Source organism: Chinchilla lanigera, unplaced genomic scaffold (assembly GCF_000276665.1).
Source record: "Chinchilla lanigera isolate Chin_1 unplaced genomic scaffold, ChiLan1.0 scaffold00059, whole genome shotgun sequence".
In the NCBI taxonomy this organism is placed as follows: Eukaryota; Metazoa; Chordata; class Mammalia; order Rodentia; family Chinchillidae; genus Chinchilla; species Chinchilla lanigera.
The window spans coordinates 15,027,376-15,044,469 of record NW_004955460.1 but is presented as its reverse complement, the minus strand read 5'-3'; the positions used below and the strand labels follow the sequence as shown (position 1 = coordinate 15,044,469).

Genomic DNA, 17,094 nt, shown 5'->3' with positions numbered 1-17,094 from the left:
TAAATAAATATATAAATGCATAAATATGTAAAATTAGTTTTTAAAAAAATCCCATATTAAGTCCAGTTGGGGGAAAAAAGATGTGATAAAAAATATGACAAATATTTTAATTTGTTTAAAATTTTATTACGGGGCTGAGGATATAGCTTAGTGACACAAATGCCTGCCTGGCAAGGGCAAAGTCCTGAGTTCGATTCCTAGTACCAAAAAATAAAAATTTATTACAGTACAACACAGTAATCCTTCTCAAAACACCCCCCACCCTACTTCGAACACTTAGTCCATTGCTCTTGCTACTTTTTTTTTTTTTTTTTTTTTGGTCTTTTTGAGACAGGGTCTCGCTATGCAGTTCAGGCTGGCCTTGAGCTCACTTTGTAGCCCAGGCTAGTCTCAAACTTGCAAGCACGCTCCTGCCTCAGCCTCCCAAGTGCTGGGATTACAGGTGTGCACCACCACACCTGGCCTTCTTGTCACTTTCTGAGGCAGTTCTGTAAGTCCTCTTTTCCTCTTTTGTACTAATGTGGCTGCCTTGATGCCCTGAATTGATTCAAAACATTTACCCTTCACGGTCACTTCGACTTTGAAGAAGAGCCAGAACTCACATGGTGAGACTTGGTGAATAAGGTAGATGAGGACACACTGCCATGCTTTTATTTAACAGAAATCGCTGTACAGAAGTGATGTATGACAAGGAACACAAAAGAGGACCTCCAGGACTCCTTCACAAAGTGCTAAGACTGATGAGGTAACGATGTCCAAAGTGAGGGACAGTATTTTGAGGGGGACTCATAGCAAAGTATCTTAATTGTAACAAGTTTTAAAAAAATTGAAACACATCCTATTTTTTGATCACATCTTCTGTCACCTCTGAAATGTCATGTTTCACGGCCACTGCGCAGCAGAGAGTGCAAAGGTCACTCAGCATGACTGGGTCTCCATCATAGCTCGGCCAGTCTCATGACTGCTAAGAGCGAACTGCAAATGGAAGACTAACCAGGAAAGATCAAAGATGCCTAGGAGAAAAAGAGATTCTAATCTTCTCTCTTCCATAAACACTTAATGAGTAAATATGAATTCTGATGTCTGCCAAGGTGCCTTAAGGCTAAGCAGGCACCCCACTTGAAATGAGTCACCACAATTCCGGTTTTTCCAGCAGATATCAGAAGTGCCATGAAGGGGCATTACTCACTCACTACACAGAGGAAGAACGTATTTCCTACTTAACTTCAGGCCTGTGGGTGACACTGGTATGATGTAAGGAATTTAAAATAACAGTCTAAACTGGCCATTTTGAAGGGATCCATATCAGCAGTAAACCAGTAGGTTCTTCAAGGGGATCACTACCACTTCTCCAATTAAGAAGCTTTTCTGGAAGGAAGACCTAACTCTTACAACATCCCAAACAGAGCTAAGTGTGGTGGCACATGCTGGTAGTCTCAGGTATTCAGAAGGCTGAGGCAGGAGGATGGCAAGTTCAAGGCCAGCCTGGGCAACTTAGTTAGATCCTGTCTCAAAACAAAAACAGGACAAAAAATACACCTCAGTGGTAAGAATGTTTTCCTAGCACACAAAAGATCCTTGGATAAATTCTCAGTACAACAGAAAAAGAACAAAGAAAAAAAAATTCCAGATGGACCCTTTAAATATGGACTGTAACTTGAAGTGCTGCTTGCAGTTCAATTGGGATTTTTATGCTCATGCCCTGTATTTACACCAAGGGAAGGGGCAGCCTCAGCCTGGGTGGTGGGAGAGTCCAATCTTGGCCCCCACCTTCCAAATAAAAGGGAAATACTCACTGTACACTTTTTGAAGCATCAGCAACAGACACGGTGCTATCATGGCTGACCCAGGCCAGACGGCTCCCACTGGCAGAGAAGCTGACGCCATGGACCCAGCCCCCAGTGCCACTGCCACCAAACTCTGACATCAGCTGGCCGAAAGGCATCTTGCTGCCCCAGGGTGTACTGGCTGGCTTTTCATCCACTTCTTTAATGTAGGCAGAAAACACTCTGCAGTTTAAAGGGAAGGGAGAGAAGGAAAAAGCAAATGAAAATACTGGCCACTATAAGGCAGCTACCATAAGGTAATCCAGAACATAAAGAGGTTGGCTGGAAAAGAGAATAAAACATGATGGACAAGTTCAAACAAACAAACCTCTCAAGACACAGAGTGGCCTAAAGGGCTGCCCATACGCCAAGTTAAGTCTGGCCAAGCTGTAGATACCCACGGAGCTCTACAGGTGCCAGGCCTTACGGCCATGTTCAGATATGACAGTACAAAGCCCTTTCTTCAGGGACTGCACATTCTGGGGAAACCCTGCTTCCCTACCCCTCCCTTGCCCATATCAGACCTTACACTGAAATCACCACAGCTTTCTTTCCTATTTCAGCATCACTCAATACAATACTGTGGGAAGCCATGCAGTCAACAGTAGGAGATGAAATTACTGGCCAGCCTGCAATAAGCCAGTGCTACTAACCTATTTACAGACAGAGCTACCTGGAGGAGAGGCAGAGGAAGCCATCAAGGAAAAGTGGGCAGGCCCCACAGCCCTGCCAACGTGATGGGCTGGCTTCCCCCAAACCTCAGGCCCATAACCCAGTCTTTGCAGCAGAAGGGTCTGAGAGGAAGAAGGGACTCTCACAGCCAAGTCTGCCAGCCTTTTTCTACCTCACTCTTTTTACCTAATTCCAGGTAGTTGTGTCTGAGATGCTGTGGCGTATGTATGGTTAGAAAGGGGAAGGGATCAAGACGGACAGCTATCTTTCTGTATTCCGATGCTACTTCTAATTCGTATATCTCCTCTTTAGGAAGTTCTGAACCTAAGGACTCCCTAAGAGAACTGGGGAATCCCCCACCCCAGGCCCAAATGACAATGGCAACAGGACCTCTGGAAGAGGCCAGTGTCAGCTGGAGGCAGTGAGTCATCTTTATGTCAGATGCTTTAATCAGCATCGCAACAGCGAGTGCTTGAGAGACTAACACAGAGCTGGCAGATCGGGGCCTCCACCGTGATGATGTGAATGGAGAACACCCATCACCACAGGCCTGCAGCTCAAAGAAAAGTCTAGTTGTAACAAATTAATACTTTCTTTCTTTCCTTTTCCATGGACATTATTAACAAGAGAACTACAACCCATTTTCACAACCAGATTTTCAGATGCACCACAAGAATGAGATGGTACACTTTGATGCCGCTTATTTTCCAAGAGAACCAGGATGACTTCGGGTAAAAGATTACAAACAACAAAAATTAAGAATATAAAGCACCTTGGTGCCACCATAACCCCATCCTTGCAGTCAAACACACAAATTTTTCTTTTTTTAAATATTGGGTGCTCCTGAATCTAAATTAGTAGGCAGATTTCCCAGAGAATTTCCACACAGCTACGGCAAAAAGGTGCATCCCAATGCCCACCCTCCAAAGAGTCAGTATGAGGCAACAATCACTTGCTTTTCTTTTAGCTAAGGGGAAAAGCTTCTTGGTAAGGAACACTTTTAAAAAGCAATTACATGGTATGATCCTTAAAGCTCTTTGCAAAGTGGCTGTGTTCTTTCAGCCTTGTGCTAATACCAAATAAAAAGCTTTAATGGAAGAGGACAGCACAATAATAGCTCAGCAGTACAGTATTTAGCTATGTTTGGTTAATCTTAGTTTCACTCTGGAATTTGTAGAGCCATTTGCCTGGAATATGAAATGAGGAGTAAGGCTGGAGTGTAGAAAGACGGGCTGAGAGAAAGGAAGAAGAGACAGACGGACAAAGAAACAGCAGCACAGACTAACCTGGCACCACGGGAATTCTGCCTAAAGAAGACTTCCTCGGCCCCGGTCTGCATCCCTTCCCTAGCCCACTTCCAGTCCATTTCCACAGCTCAGGTGACTTATGCACTTGCTCCTTCAATCGCCAACCCTTACAAATATTTGTTGAAGGACTGCTATGGTTTAGATCTAGAATGTCCCCTGGAGCTCTGACGTGCTCAGAAGTGGGATTTCTGGAAGGTGAGCAAATCATGGGAACGCTTTACTCATTAGACTGATCCACTGGTGAGTTCATAGCTAAATGTGCCATTAGGAGGTGGCGCCTGGTTGGAAGAGGCGTGTCACTGGATATAGAGAGCCCTTCCTGGTCCTCGACATGACCCAGGAAGTTTGTATTTGTAATCCCATGAAAAGTTATTAGAATTTTAGTGAATTAATTTCAACCTACCACTTCCAGTGCAAACCATGGCGAGAATGAAGACACTAAGGCGTATCTGTAGTTATGGGGAGCCAAAGGGTCCCCAGTCTGGCCATGATGATGGCCATCAGGAACAAAGGCCTTGACTCAAGGCTGAGCCCAGGTTTTACTCATTTATGAAGAAGGGAGTGGCTTGAGGATGAGTGACTGTGAGAACTGTGGGCAGTGGGTGAGTGCCATGAGCTGGGCTAGGTAGGAAGTCTGCCATTACCTCTGCCAATGCAGAGAGGAGGATATACAGAAAGTGTAATCTGCACAACACAATTGAGATACTGTAGTATCTGTTTTGGGATTGGTGCTTCAGCTCTGATGGGTAATGTCTGAAGCCCCAGGAAGTCATAGCCTCTACGCCAAGGCTTGATCCCGGCCGAAAGCATGGGGCACTGGCTCACATGCCCCGCCTCATCCCAGCTCACTCATGGAAACAACGGGGGGTGGGGGGTGGATAGTCCGGGGAAACACACCTGCCGCCTCCAAAGATTACCATCAGCACCTTGGCTAGACCAGTATGCATTGCTTAAAGCCCACTGAAGGGATAAGGAAAAGTCCCAGCCAGCTCTGTACACATCAATACCTGGAAATAGGGTCAGACTTAGCCAAAATGGAGGCAACTGCCCCTCTTTCAAGGAGAGTTGCACAACTGGGGTGTGCCTTTGGAGGCTATATCTCCCTCCCGAGCTCCTCCTTTCTCTCTGCTTCCTGGCTGCCATGAGGTAGCGGCTTCCCTCTACCACGCTCTTCCACCATTATGTTTCTGCCTTGAAGCCAGTCAGCCATGGACTGAATCCCTTGAATTGTGAGCCAAGTTACAACTCTCCTCCTTTAAGTTATGGGTATCGGGTATTATGTCGCAGCAAGAGAGCTTAGCAACTGGACAAACAACGAACAGCTCAAGTCCATCAATTTTCATTTGTTCCCACCTGCATTTGAAATCACAGGATCCTGCTGCCAGCAAAACGTTGTTGGGATGCCAATCCAAGCTGAGGACCGTAGAGCGAATTGGCTTTTTAATGTGCTTGCTTACCCACCTACAAGAGGAAGAAAATCATCTTTGTTTATCTACACATCAAGCGACAATCCCCAAATGAGCTACTATGTGTGCCAGGTGTTAACACTTGCACGATTCACACGATGGCCACCAAGCTGTAATCTCAGCACTCAGGAGGCAGAAGCAGAGGCAAGTTCAAGGTCAGCACCGGCTACATAGTGAACTCAAGGCCAGTCTGAACTATACAATGAAACCCTGTCTCAAAAAAACACAAAGAAGCTGGGAGTAGTGGCTCACACCTAGCACTAGGGAGGCTGAGGCAGAAGGATCGTTGTGAGTTGGGAGACCAGTCTTGGCTACAAAGTGAGCTCAAGGCCAGCCTGAACTGCATAGCAAGACCCTGTCTCAAAAAGACCCAAAAAAACCAAAAACCAAAAAACAAAAAACCAGAGACAGAGAGAGAGATAATGAAATGCATATGATGGCCACCAAGTCTCCTGCTACACAGCAGGTGCATTTCTTTCTTTCTTTTTTTTTTTTTTGTTTTTTTTCAGGTACCAGGAATTGATCTCACGACCTCACTCTTACCAGGCAGGCGCTGTGCCACTGAGCTAAATCCCCAGCCCCACAGCAGGTACATTTCTGAAGGACACAGAGAAAAATCTTATCAACTCTGTTCTGTCCCATGAGATTTCAGGTCACAGGTGATGTTATCCCTTGGGATAAAAACTGAACTTTGAGCTGGACGTGGTGGCTCAATCCTGTAATCTCAGCACTGGATAGACTGAGGCAGGAGGATCACCATGAGTTCAAGACCAGCCTGGGCTGGGCAGTGGGTTCAAGGCCAAGGCCAGACTGAACTGCATAGCAAAACCCTGTCTCAAAAAGACAAAAAAACAAAAACAAACAAATAAAAAAAAAAAAACCCTGAACTTTGAAACTACTTGGATTTTTATTATAAATATTCAATGATTTGTTATCCCATTTTGGATACTGAGCTTAATTTTCTTTACAAATCTGCATGAAGCTACAAATCTTTTTTATTTTTTTTTTCACACAAAAATCAAACCAAGAAATTAGGCTTTAGACCTTTTCTTGGGTATTAGTCTCTAATTAATTTGCTATTGACTTCAAAAAAGTGAAGTGTCTATGATCAGTCATTATTTTTGCCTAACTAATTCAATTTTTGCCTCAAAACTGCTGTTTGAAACCAATCTCGTCTGGTTATTCAAGTGTTCAGAGACTTGAATATGGAGCCAAACGGCTTTCCTTGAATGCTAAATTACTTTGCCACAGAATCCTTCTTGGAAAGCTATCTTTTTGAAAAAGTTCATCTTAAAAAAAGATGAATTCTGAACTGTTTTAATTGTTTTAAACAAGGAAACCAGTGGCAAGAAAAAGAGTCAGTAGCTCATATCATTAAATTACAAGCTTCTGAGTGGAGGTGTTGAAGTCCTCGCATCCCATCACATCAAACTGTCCTGAATGTATAAGTTATTTAGGCAGGGTGCGGTGGCCCGTGCCTGTTATACCAGCACCAGGGAGGCTGAGGCAGAAGGATCCTGAGTTCCAAGCCAGCTTAGACTACATAAGGAGTCCTTGTATCACAAAACGAAACAAAAACTTATTCAAACACAATACCTTTTACCGTAGTAAAGTCCAATTTACCTATATCTCAGTGAATAATATAAACAATTACTGTGGTTGAATCCTAGCTAGAAGTATCCCATATAAACTGTAATCTCTGACACAGTTCAGTCATAAAGTTCAATCTATCTACTCATTACCATGAACATTCCAAATGACTCCTAGTTTGCAACATTCTATTAGTCTTATTTTTTATACTTAGTTGAAAAAAAAACACATATCATAATTCAATCTTGTGGCAAATTCAGATTTTCCTCTCTTTTTTTTTTTTTTGGTGGTGTTGGGAATTGAATTCAGGGACTTGTGATGTTAAAGAAGTATTCTACTGCTGAATTATACCGCTAGCCTTTCAAATTCACTTTCTTTCAAAAGAATAAAAATTTTGAGGTTTTACTAAAGGACAAATGTGACATGATCCTCTTTCCTTGCACTGTTCCAGGAAACAGTACTGCTACTAAGAGAAATGTGTACTACGCTACTTTTAATAGAAACAACACATTCCCAGCATCTTACTATGTGACAGTTCCATAATGAATGATATTTATCACCTGTTCTGAATGTGTGCCACATAGAAGAGGGTTATTTTCATCAAAGTAAGTAGGAAGTAGCCATAAAAGTAACTTCTCTGTTTTGATTAGCTCAGCTCTAAGTGATTTATTAACAAAACTCAAAATTTTTAAAACAAACAGGAAGGAAAAAAAAAAAAAAAAAGGACAACAGCCTGATTACAGTTTTAAGATTCTGAGGGGCTGGGGATTTAGCTCAGCGGCAAAAGCGCCTGCCTGGCAAGCGCAAGGTCGTGAGTTCAGTTCCTCGTACCAGAGAAAAACAAAAACAAAAACAAAAACAAAAACAAACAAAAAAAAAGATTCTGGTGAATTCTTACTTCAGCAGTTTAAACAAGTAAAATATTATCTGAGGTCACAGGGTTGGTTAGCATGTAAGCTTAAGAGGAGAATCATGCTATGCACAAAAACCCTAGGTATTTGAAGTGAATAAATAGGATGAGGGGGAGAAAATTCATCAGAGCACTCTCTTTCAAATTTATGATTTATGCATCACAATAGAGAAAGAGCAATTTGGGCAATACAGAGTGAGGAGAGAACAGTTTATACTGTTTCTGTTCAGCATGTTGCAGAACTTGGAAACAACAGGTCTACAGTAGTGACACAAAGATAGGAGATTTGACTGAAGGTGTACATTCAAAGAAATGCTCAGGAGAAAGGGGAATTCCAGCGGAGAAAAAAACCACAATCTCTGGATGAGGAAAACCTGGAGTTACATTTAAGCCTTTATACTGTGCCTCAATAGTCACCAAGAACACAGCAGTCCAAATGGAAATTCTACAGAGAGAAATAAAAGAATTTCTCAAAAGACGTTGCTCACCAGTCATTTTCAGACTCGAAGTAACAAACAGAAATGAGTCGTGCTCCACTTCCCACGGCAAACTTGTTCTCTAGAGGGGACCACTTCACAAAAGTGGCTGCACGGTTAATCCTCAGGATCACCAAGGTTGGTTTCCAGACACCATCTTTCTGACTCCAGACGTAGGCGTTGCGGTCGGCTCCGCAAGTGACGATGCGATCGCTCTTGGGAGCCCAGTCAATCCCTGAAAGTGAGACGTGGGTCAACAGCTTTGTCTGGTCAAGGACAGTTGACCGCACTCTGGCAGGTGAGTACCAGCCACGGCAGGACCAGACGTGGACGTCCTCCAAGCCCCCTCCTCCCCCTCCTGTGCCCCTGGCCACCTTCTCACGAAAGGTGGGTCCTGCAGTCTCCAGGACTCAAGACCCCCGAGGAGGCCAGGTGAAACAGAAGTGGTCTGATTTTGGGGGGTACTGGGGATTGAACCTGTAGAGGCATGTACCACCAATACTTGGCAATATTTTGCTTTTAAATCCATTCTTACGGGATAATTTTGCAGTCCTCTTTATTAGATTTTAGATTTTATTTTTAACCATAAAAGCAAAACCCACGTATCATTAGGAGACAAATATCGCAAAAGACATGTTAGAGGTCAACCATGCCCCTATTCTTTATGTCCATACATGTTTCTTATTTATTTAGAGATAGAACCTTGTACCACAGTTCAGGTTGGACTGGAACTCACTACATAGCCCAGGATGACCTCAAACTTGCAGTGATCCTCCTGGTTCAGCTTCCTGAGTGCTGGAATTACAGGCATGTGCCACTATGCCTGGCATTTCTGTTCCAAAACTGTATGAATATCATGACAAACATTTTCTCCATTTAAAAAAAAAGTAGCATATATTATTTCAGAACACTGATCTTGTCATGACCTCCTAAATCATCCCATTACTGAGTATTCTGTTGAATATTTTTTATATGTTAAAATAGATAAGAATGGAATATTTTTTGTTAATGTTTTTCTGAAGATAGTGTATTACTGTCATAATTTCAGTTTTGTACCTCAAGAGACTCAAAATAAAGTCAGTAGATATTTCCAGATGAAAAGATCAAGTGCATATCTTTGGTTTTTTTCCTTTTTTTTTAGGTATGTCAATCATGAATTTCAAAGCTGGCCTTGAACTCACTATGTAGCTGAGGCTAGCCTTGAACTTGCCTCCTGCCTCAACCTCCTGGGTGCTGGGATTACAGGTGTATGCCACCACACCTGGCTCAAGTATTTTAAAACTGCTTAATTTTTATGGGATAAAACATCAGATTTTTAAACCTTTCTACTGTATTGAAATTTTAACAGATCATCAAAAAAGTCGTTTTTAAAATTTCATTATAATGCTTGCCAATAAAGATGCACTGCCTCTGCCAGGAGTTATCATACACCTACATGGAAAAACTAGTCTCTGCTATTTATCAAACAACTTCAAAGATAATAACTTTGTGAATTCAATATGCATTAAATGATTGCCTAAAAATATATTTGCTGTTAGTATTTCAGGTTTTCTAAAATGAACTCAAACTTAGAGCAATATTCTGTATATTCATTTGAGTGAGATTTGTTTTGTGATAAGAGAAAAATAATCAAAAAACCTGAAGAAAACATTCTTTTTTTAATAAAAAAAAAAAAAAAACATTACAATTTTTAAATATTTTAAGCACATGAATGTTTTTTCTCTGATTAAACTGATTTGTCTAAGACAAATTCTCAAAAGTGGGGTGCAAAGTGTCATTTTTATGGAGGACTTATTCTCCTAACTCAATTTCAAGACTTTTGACAATGGTACACAAACCTCTGAAAATACGTGTTGTGGTCCCTGTACCCTATCAGCTGGTGTTCACACCTTACCCAATCTTCTCTGGCAAGTGTGTGCAGTACCTGTGACTCATTTCCAACCAATGGAGTGCTACAGGGGTAATGGGATGTATGGGATGATGTGTATAAAATTATGTAAGGGCACAGGCCCATCTTGGTAAAAAGACTCTCCTTTTGTCTCCACTGCTGGCTTTGAAGCAAGCTGCCATGAATCCTACAGCTTGTGAGACCCTAAGCAGAGGTCCCAGATAAGCCATGGCAGACTCTTAACAGAAACTGTGAGATAATAAATGTATTTTGGTTTAAGCTGCTAAAGCTATGGTATTTGTTACAGAGCAATGAAAAACCAATATATTCTCTAATATCCCAATCACTGCTTAATAATAAAGAGAAAGAGCTCAGTGATTTTGGAATGATCTTGACAATCTCAAATTTCATCCCATATATCTATGACCCCACTCTAATTAAACACACGTGTTTTGTGAGAATTCTTGAGGTGCTTACATGTAAAGTGATTTTAAAAAATAGGTCCTTACTCTCTAAGAAAAACATGAGGAACTGCTTTCAGCTGGGTTTTCCACTTCTAAATCTATTTCTGGATCTACATCTTTCATTAGAAAATGGAAACTGTAAGACTACAGTCATATAGCCTCAACTGTTTTAGATGATGTTAGCTTTTAATTCTTTCAACATTTATTTGTTTTAAAAAAGGACAGGAGGGACTGGGGCTATAGCTCAGCAGCACATCACCTGCCTGGCAAGTGCAAGGTCCTGAGTTTGATTACCGGTGCCAAAAAAAAGGGGAGGATAGAAAGAGTAAACTATTCAGTAAAAGGCAAATACTCATTTCTTTACTAATTTAGCATCGTGGTTTTTCCAGTTTTCCTGCCATCAGAAGACTTAAAAGGGAGAAAAATCAAACATCTATCCTGCTTTCTAACTGTCTGTATCTCAGGGTAACCAAACAGCAAATGTAGATAAATTTCTATTTTTTAGAAGTATTCTGGGTAGTAGAAAAGAAATGGTAAATTTAGAATATCACCTTTTTCAGCCACTACTGAACTAGTGGATATACGTACTGATCACCAATAGTTGCTAATGTTATAAAAAAAAGATATTATTTGCCTCCTTGTTGAGGTAACAACCACCACCTAACTTCAACTACAATTTATAGGAAATACAGAGGACAGAGGGATATGTAGGACGTCACGAAACTTTCCAAATTTGGCTCTGGGAAACACTACAAAGCCAAAACCCATTTTGCAAAAAAAAATTTTTGTGCTGGAGGTCTTTTTGAGACAGGGTTTTTACTATGGAGTTTGGCCTGGTCTTGAACTCACTTTGTAGCCCAGGCTGGCCTTGAACTCACAATCCTACTGCCTCAGCCTCCTCAGTGCTGGGATTACAGGTGTGCAGATAAATTTCTGGCCCATACCTGCCCTATTTCTCAATTTTCTGAACAAACAAACTGCAAAAGAAAAAAAAAAAAAACTGTCTCAAAGTAAAATAATTTTAAAAAGGGGGGCTAGGTGGGGATAGGGATGTAGCTCAGTGGTAGCTTACTTGCCTAGATGTGTGAGACTCTGGGTTTAAACTCCCAAGCCATAGCAAAAACAAAAACAAAAACAACAACAAAAAAGCCCAAAGCAAAACATCCAACAGGAGCAATCAAACATCTGATATAGATGGAAAAACCCAGAATTCTGCTCTCCCTTTGATGCTCGCCCTATCGCTGTTCTCTGTAGTCTGACTAGTCATTTCTTCTAGAATTCTTCAGGGTTTTTTTCCCTTGTAGTTAAGATCTTTCTGAGAAAACATGTCTGACCCTTGATCTCTTGACACAGAGTTAAATTTAGATTTTTCCAAAAACAGTGTCTTTTGGATCTAAAAAAAACAAAAAATGCCATTGGAGTCTGTACACAGAAAACTGAACCAAGTTCAAAAGACCCCAACAGAAAAGAGGGAAAAAAAGAGAACATAAATATGTATTTCACATTTTGGCTATTTATTGGTTCTTTCATCTTAGCCTTTTCTCACTGAAAAGTAGTTCTTAATGCTAAAATTCCAATTTAAGATAGGAATGTCCTTACTCTTAGGCCACAAGGGCAGAGGCAAAGGGACTTAAGGAAAATAGGCAAGAACTACGAGAAATAAGGTCATGGGAAAGTAATAGCAACAAAAATAGAAATCCTGTCTTTAGTACTTCTTTAGTAATATGCTTGGCTCCCGGTGCTCAAGAGCATCACATACAAATTGTTGGCAAATGCAAGAAAGTGGTTATAAATCATAAGTTTTTGCTTTTGGGTGGGGGCAGCAGCTTTTGCAGGGCTTTTGCACCAAGTACGTCCCAGCCCCTTTCTAATTTTTTATAGGGTCTTGCTAAGCTGCTACAGTATGTTGCCCAGTCTCAGCTTGAACTTGTGATCCTCCTGCTCAGTTTACCAGAGTGCTGCGATTATAGCTACGTGCCTTGCTACAGGTTCTACTGAGGAATGCCAGACAACTTCTTTTTCAGACACTTTCTAAAGACAGTAGAATGTCAAAACAGGCTGCATTTCTGATTCAGGCAAAGATTTTTTTTTTTCTTTTGAAACAGGGTCTTGCTATTAGTTCAGGGTGGCCTGAATTTGAGGCAATGCTCCTGCCTCAGCCTTTTCAGTGTTGGGGTTATAGGCGTGAGCCACCATACCTGGCTAAAGGCAAGCATATCTTTAAGCTAAACAGTGTTACTGGGGTCCACATAAGAGAAAACTATCCCTATAATAAGTCCTGCTTAGTGGCACAGTGCCTGCCCAGGTAACACAAAGTCCTGAGTTTGACTCCCAGTAGCAAAAAAAAAAAAAAATAATCCTACTTAAATGTGAATGTCATTTTGAGGACACAGAAAACCCAAGACAGAAGTGAGAAGTTTTTACTTGAAAAATTATGGAGAATACGTTTTTTGTTATTTTTGGGCAGCACAAGTGATCTGATACAGGTGTTTGTTACACTACTCCTGTTTCTAGTCAGTGCTTTGGAAAGTCTTTCTTGACCCAAAAACAACACAAAGGAAACTCTGAAAGACACCGCACCTAAGGAAACTCTGAAAGACACCGCACCTGGAATCACAGTTGGTTCACCCTGTCACACTGTCTACAAATTCACATGGTTCAATTTTCACTCGCCTGCCTCATCTCTAATCCTCACAGTAGGGCTCAGTGTACTTCACAAGTCAGTATTGTGCTGTGTACCAGCAGGGCCAAAACATTATTATGGTATTTGCTCAAACTTTCTAAAGCAAAATCAGCAAATGCTGCACAACTCTAAACATTATCACTCACTCACACTAGGCTCTTCATTTAAACAGAAAGCACATCCTTTGGGAACACCACACCAAACCCACACCTGCCTTCCTCACCTGTGATGTGTCCGTTGTGCTCCTTGAGTTCATGAGCTTTCACCCACTGGCTCCCGTTCTTCTTATAGATGTGAACTTCATGATTATTGGGGCTAAGGGCAATCTCTGGAGAAAAAAGCAGGATAATTGTTAACACTTCATCTCAAAACTGTCACCAAATAAAGGGATGTCATAGTTGTCATTTTACAAAGATGGAAGGAACAGAAAAATTGTTTGAAAAAAGTGCTTCCCAAATTAACCCTCGAAGAATTCCTTTTATTGTCAACATATGGGCACAAAGGGTACTCTTACTCTTATAGTATACTATTATTCAATTCCCAGTATCATCCCCCCCAAAATAAAGCCCATGTAAGAGCTGGAGATATGGCTTAGTGGTAGAGTCCTGGCCTAGCATGTGCAAGGTCCTGGGTGCAATGTCCAGTACCATCAGAAAAAAACAAAAGTTGTGTGATACAACAAAGCTGATATAAATTGCAAACAAAATTCTATTTTCAAATCTTCTGGACCGATTAAAAATACTGCTATGAGAAACGGATTTTTTCTCCCAATGTTGGGGATTCAATTCAGACAAGACTTACAGCCGGGCATGGTGGCGCATGCCTGTAACCCCAGCACTTGGGAGGCTGGGGCAGTAGGATCGTTGTGAGTTCGAGACCAGCCTAGGCTACAAAGTGAGCTCAAGGCTAGCCTAAACTGCATAGCAAGATCCTGTCATAAAAGACAAAAAAGAAAAACAAAAAAAAAAAACAAAAAAAAAAACAGACAAGACTTACATACAGAGGCTCACAGTTTTATGACCCTGGATTAGGTACCAGTTTCCTTGATACTGCAGCAAAAATATAAACAACAAATAAAAAAATTAAGAAAAAAATAACATAAATTGGATTTCTTCCAAATTAAAAATGTTAGTGCTTTAGCTGGGTGAGGTGGTACATGCCTGTAACCCCAAGTCCTTGTCAATGCTGAGGCAAGAGGACCACTGCCAGTATGCGGCCAACATGGCCTACGCAGTGAGTTCAAGACCAGGCTGAAGTACATAGTGAGACCCTGTCTCAAAATAACAACAGCAAACCCCAAAATAATAACCAAAACCTTCTGTGCTTCAAAGTACAACATGAAGGAAATGAAAAGACAACTCACTGGTTGAGGAAAAGTATTTGTAAATCACATATCTGATAAGAGACTTATACGCAGAATATATAAAGAATTGTTCTGATACAATTTTAAAAAATAATTTAAAAACAGGCAAAAGATCAGAATAGGCATTTCTCCAAGGAGATATACAGATAACCAATGAACACATGAAAACATGTTCAATGTCATTAATCATGAAGGATATAAAAATCAAAGTGAGATAATTATTTTATACGCATTAGGGTGGCCATAATAAAATAGATAATAACAATTATTTTGGTTTCTTAATAGTAACAAATATTGATAAAGACATGGAGAAATTAGAACCTGCTCATGCTATGAGAATGACCATTTTGGAGAAGACCGATAGTTCCTCAGAATGTTGGACACAGTTACCATATACTCCAGCAATTCACCTCCAATGTGTAGTATATAATGAAAACATGTCCACATAAAAACTCGCATGTGAACATTCATAGCAGCATTATTCAAAAGAGCTAGTAAATGGAAACAGCCCAAAAGTCACCCAATTGATGAAAATGATAAAATGTGTTATATACATATAACAGAATATAATTCAGCCATAAAAAGGAGTGTGGATATATTCAATAATATAGTGGAACCTTGAAAACATCATGTTCTGTGACAGAAGCCAGATGTAAAAAGTAACATACAGTATTATGTGATCCTACTTAAGCAAAACATCTAAAACAGTCAAATCCAAAGAAACAAAAATTAAAGCAGGTGGATCACAAGTTCAAGGTTAGCCTAGGAAACTTAGCCAGAATCTGTCTCAAAATAAATAAAATTTAGAAAAAAAGGCAGGCTAGGAATGTAAATCAATAATAAGAGTGCTTGCCTAGCACGCACAAAGCCCTGGGTTCAATCTCTAGAACTAGAAGAAAAAAGAAAAGGAAAAGAAAGAGGAGAAGCAGGAAGAAGAGGTAGAGGAATAAGAAGAGGAAGAAGAAGTAATACGAAAAAGAAGAGGAAAAAGAAGAAGAATTAGTAGTCACACAGGGCAGAGATTTGGGGGAAAACTGCGACTGGCCACTAGGCTTTAAATACAGAGTTTCTCTTTGGGGTATTCCATATCAAAACTGCTTGGGACTGCAGTGTTTCAGATTTTGAACTTTTGTTGGATGTTTGAGTATCTGCATAGACTTTACCAGTGAAGTATCCTAACCCAAAACTCTGAAATGTTCCAAAATCCAAAATTTTTAGAGCATCAATGTTGGTGCCCAGGAAATTTTAGATTGCTGAGCATTTCCATTTTGGATTTTTGATTTAGGAATGCTCAGTATAGATTATGAGATTAGGTAGTGATGACTGTTGCACAACCCTATGAATACGCTGAAAATCACTGAATCGTACACTTTTTTTGGGGACAGGGTACTGGAAACTGAACTCAGGACCTTTCGCTTGCCAGGCAGGTGCTTGTGCCACTGAGCTATATCCCTGGCTCTGTATACTTTAAAAGGGTGGACTTTACTGTATTTTCAGTACTGGGATTATTAACTCAGGGCCTTCACACTGAGATACATCCCTAGCCATTTTTTAATTTTTATTTTGGAGCAGGGCCTCATTAAGTTGGTAAGCTGTCCAGGTGGGTCTAAACTTTCCATCCTCCTGCCTTGGCTTCACAGAGTACTGGAATTATAGGAATGTGCCACCGTACTTGGCTAAAAGTGTGCATTTAATGTCCTCTTCACAAGTAACTAATATATGAACCCAAAAATGCCTAAATCTAAAATGTATCAAAGGTGTCAAAAGCAAGAAGCAAAATTAAAAGCATACTTACGGGTACGGTCCCTGTTCCAGGCATGGCAGGTGATTGGCTCTAATAAAAACTGATGCAGAGACATATCCTTAGTGTTTTCAAAGGGTAGAAACTGTAATAAGCAACAAGAAGAAAAGCATTTAAAATAATAAGCAACCGATATTTAAGTTATCTAAGGATCCATAAATGCTTTGGGATAGATAAAACATTCTTTCATTAAAAAAGAATCAATCTCAATGTCAAAACTTAGTCACTTAAATAAACTAGCATTGTAACCATCAATGTAATTTATTCGGTCAAGGTCATCAATAGACTCTCAAACCACAGGTTAGAGTATTTAGAGTTTCAAATATCACCCCACGTAAAACTTACTACTTATAAAGGGAAAAAATGTGCCTTTATAATATAGAAATCTGGCAGTAAATACCTTAACCAAGTGATCAAACTTATCATAAACAGTAGAATAATCTAATCTGATGGGCCCCTTGATGGGAGATAACATAAATTGTACATCAGCATTTGTAAATAATGACCTAATCGATCACTCACACTTGACTATTTTGGACAGCAAAGAGGATACTATTAAATAATTATGGTGTGACAACAGGTCATAGGACTATTCTGGAGAAACCCCGAGAATTTGGTTAACCCACCTATTAAGTATTCATGCCAACA

The 17,094-nt window shown here is 40.4% G+C and overlaps 1 protein-coding gene across 1 annotated transcript in view; it reads right to left on the bottom strand.

Annotated features, from left to right (window-relative positions):
- Window positions 1-17,094, bottom strand: part of Arpc1a (actin related protein 2/3 complex, subunit 1A, 41kDa) — a 28,293-nt gene that overhangs the window by 6,486 nt on the left and 4,713 nt on the right. The window contains exons 2-6 of the mRNA XM_005397933.2: window positions 16,441-16,531; window positions 13,506-13,610; window positions 8,260-8,482; window positions 5,159-5,266; window positions 1,797-2,009 (exon numbers count right to left, since the gene is read on the bottom strand). Coding sequence (XP_005397990.1) covers window positions 1,797-2,009; window positions 5,159-5,266; window positions 8,260-8,482; window positions 13,506-13,610; window positions 16,441-16,504 — 713 coding nt within the window. The 5' untranslated portion in view covers window positions 16,505-16,531. The remainder of the gene's footprint in view (window positions 1-1,796; window positions 2,010-5,158; window positions 5,267-8,259; window positions 8,483-13,505; window positions 13,611-16,440; window positions 16,532-17,094) is intronic.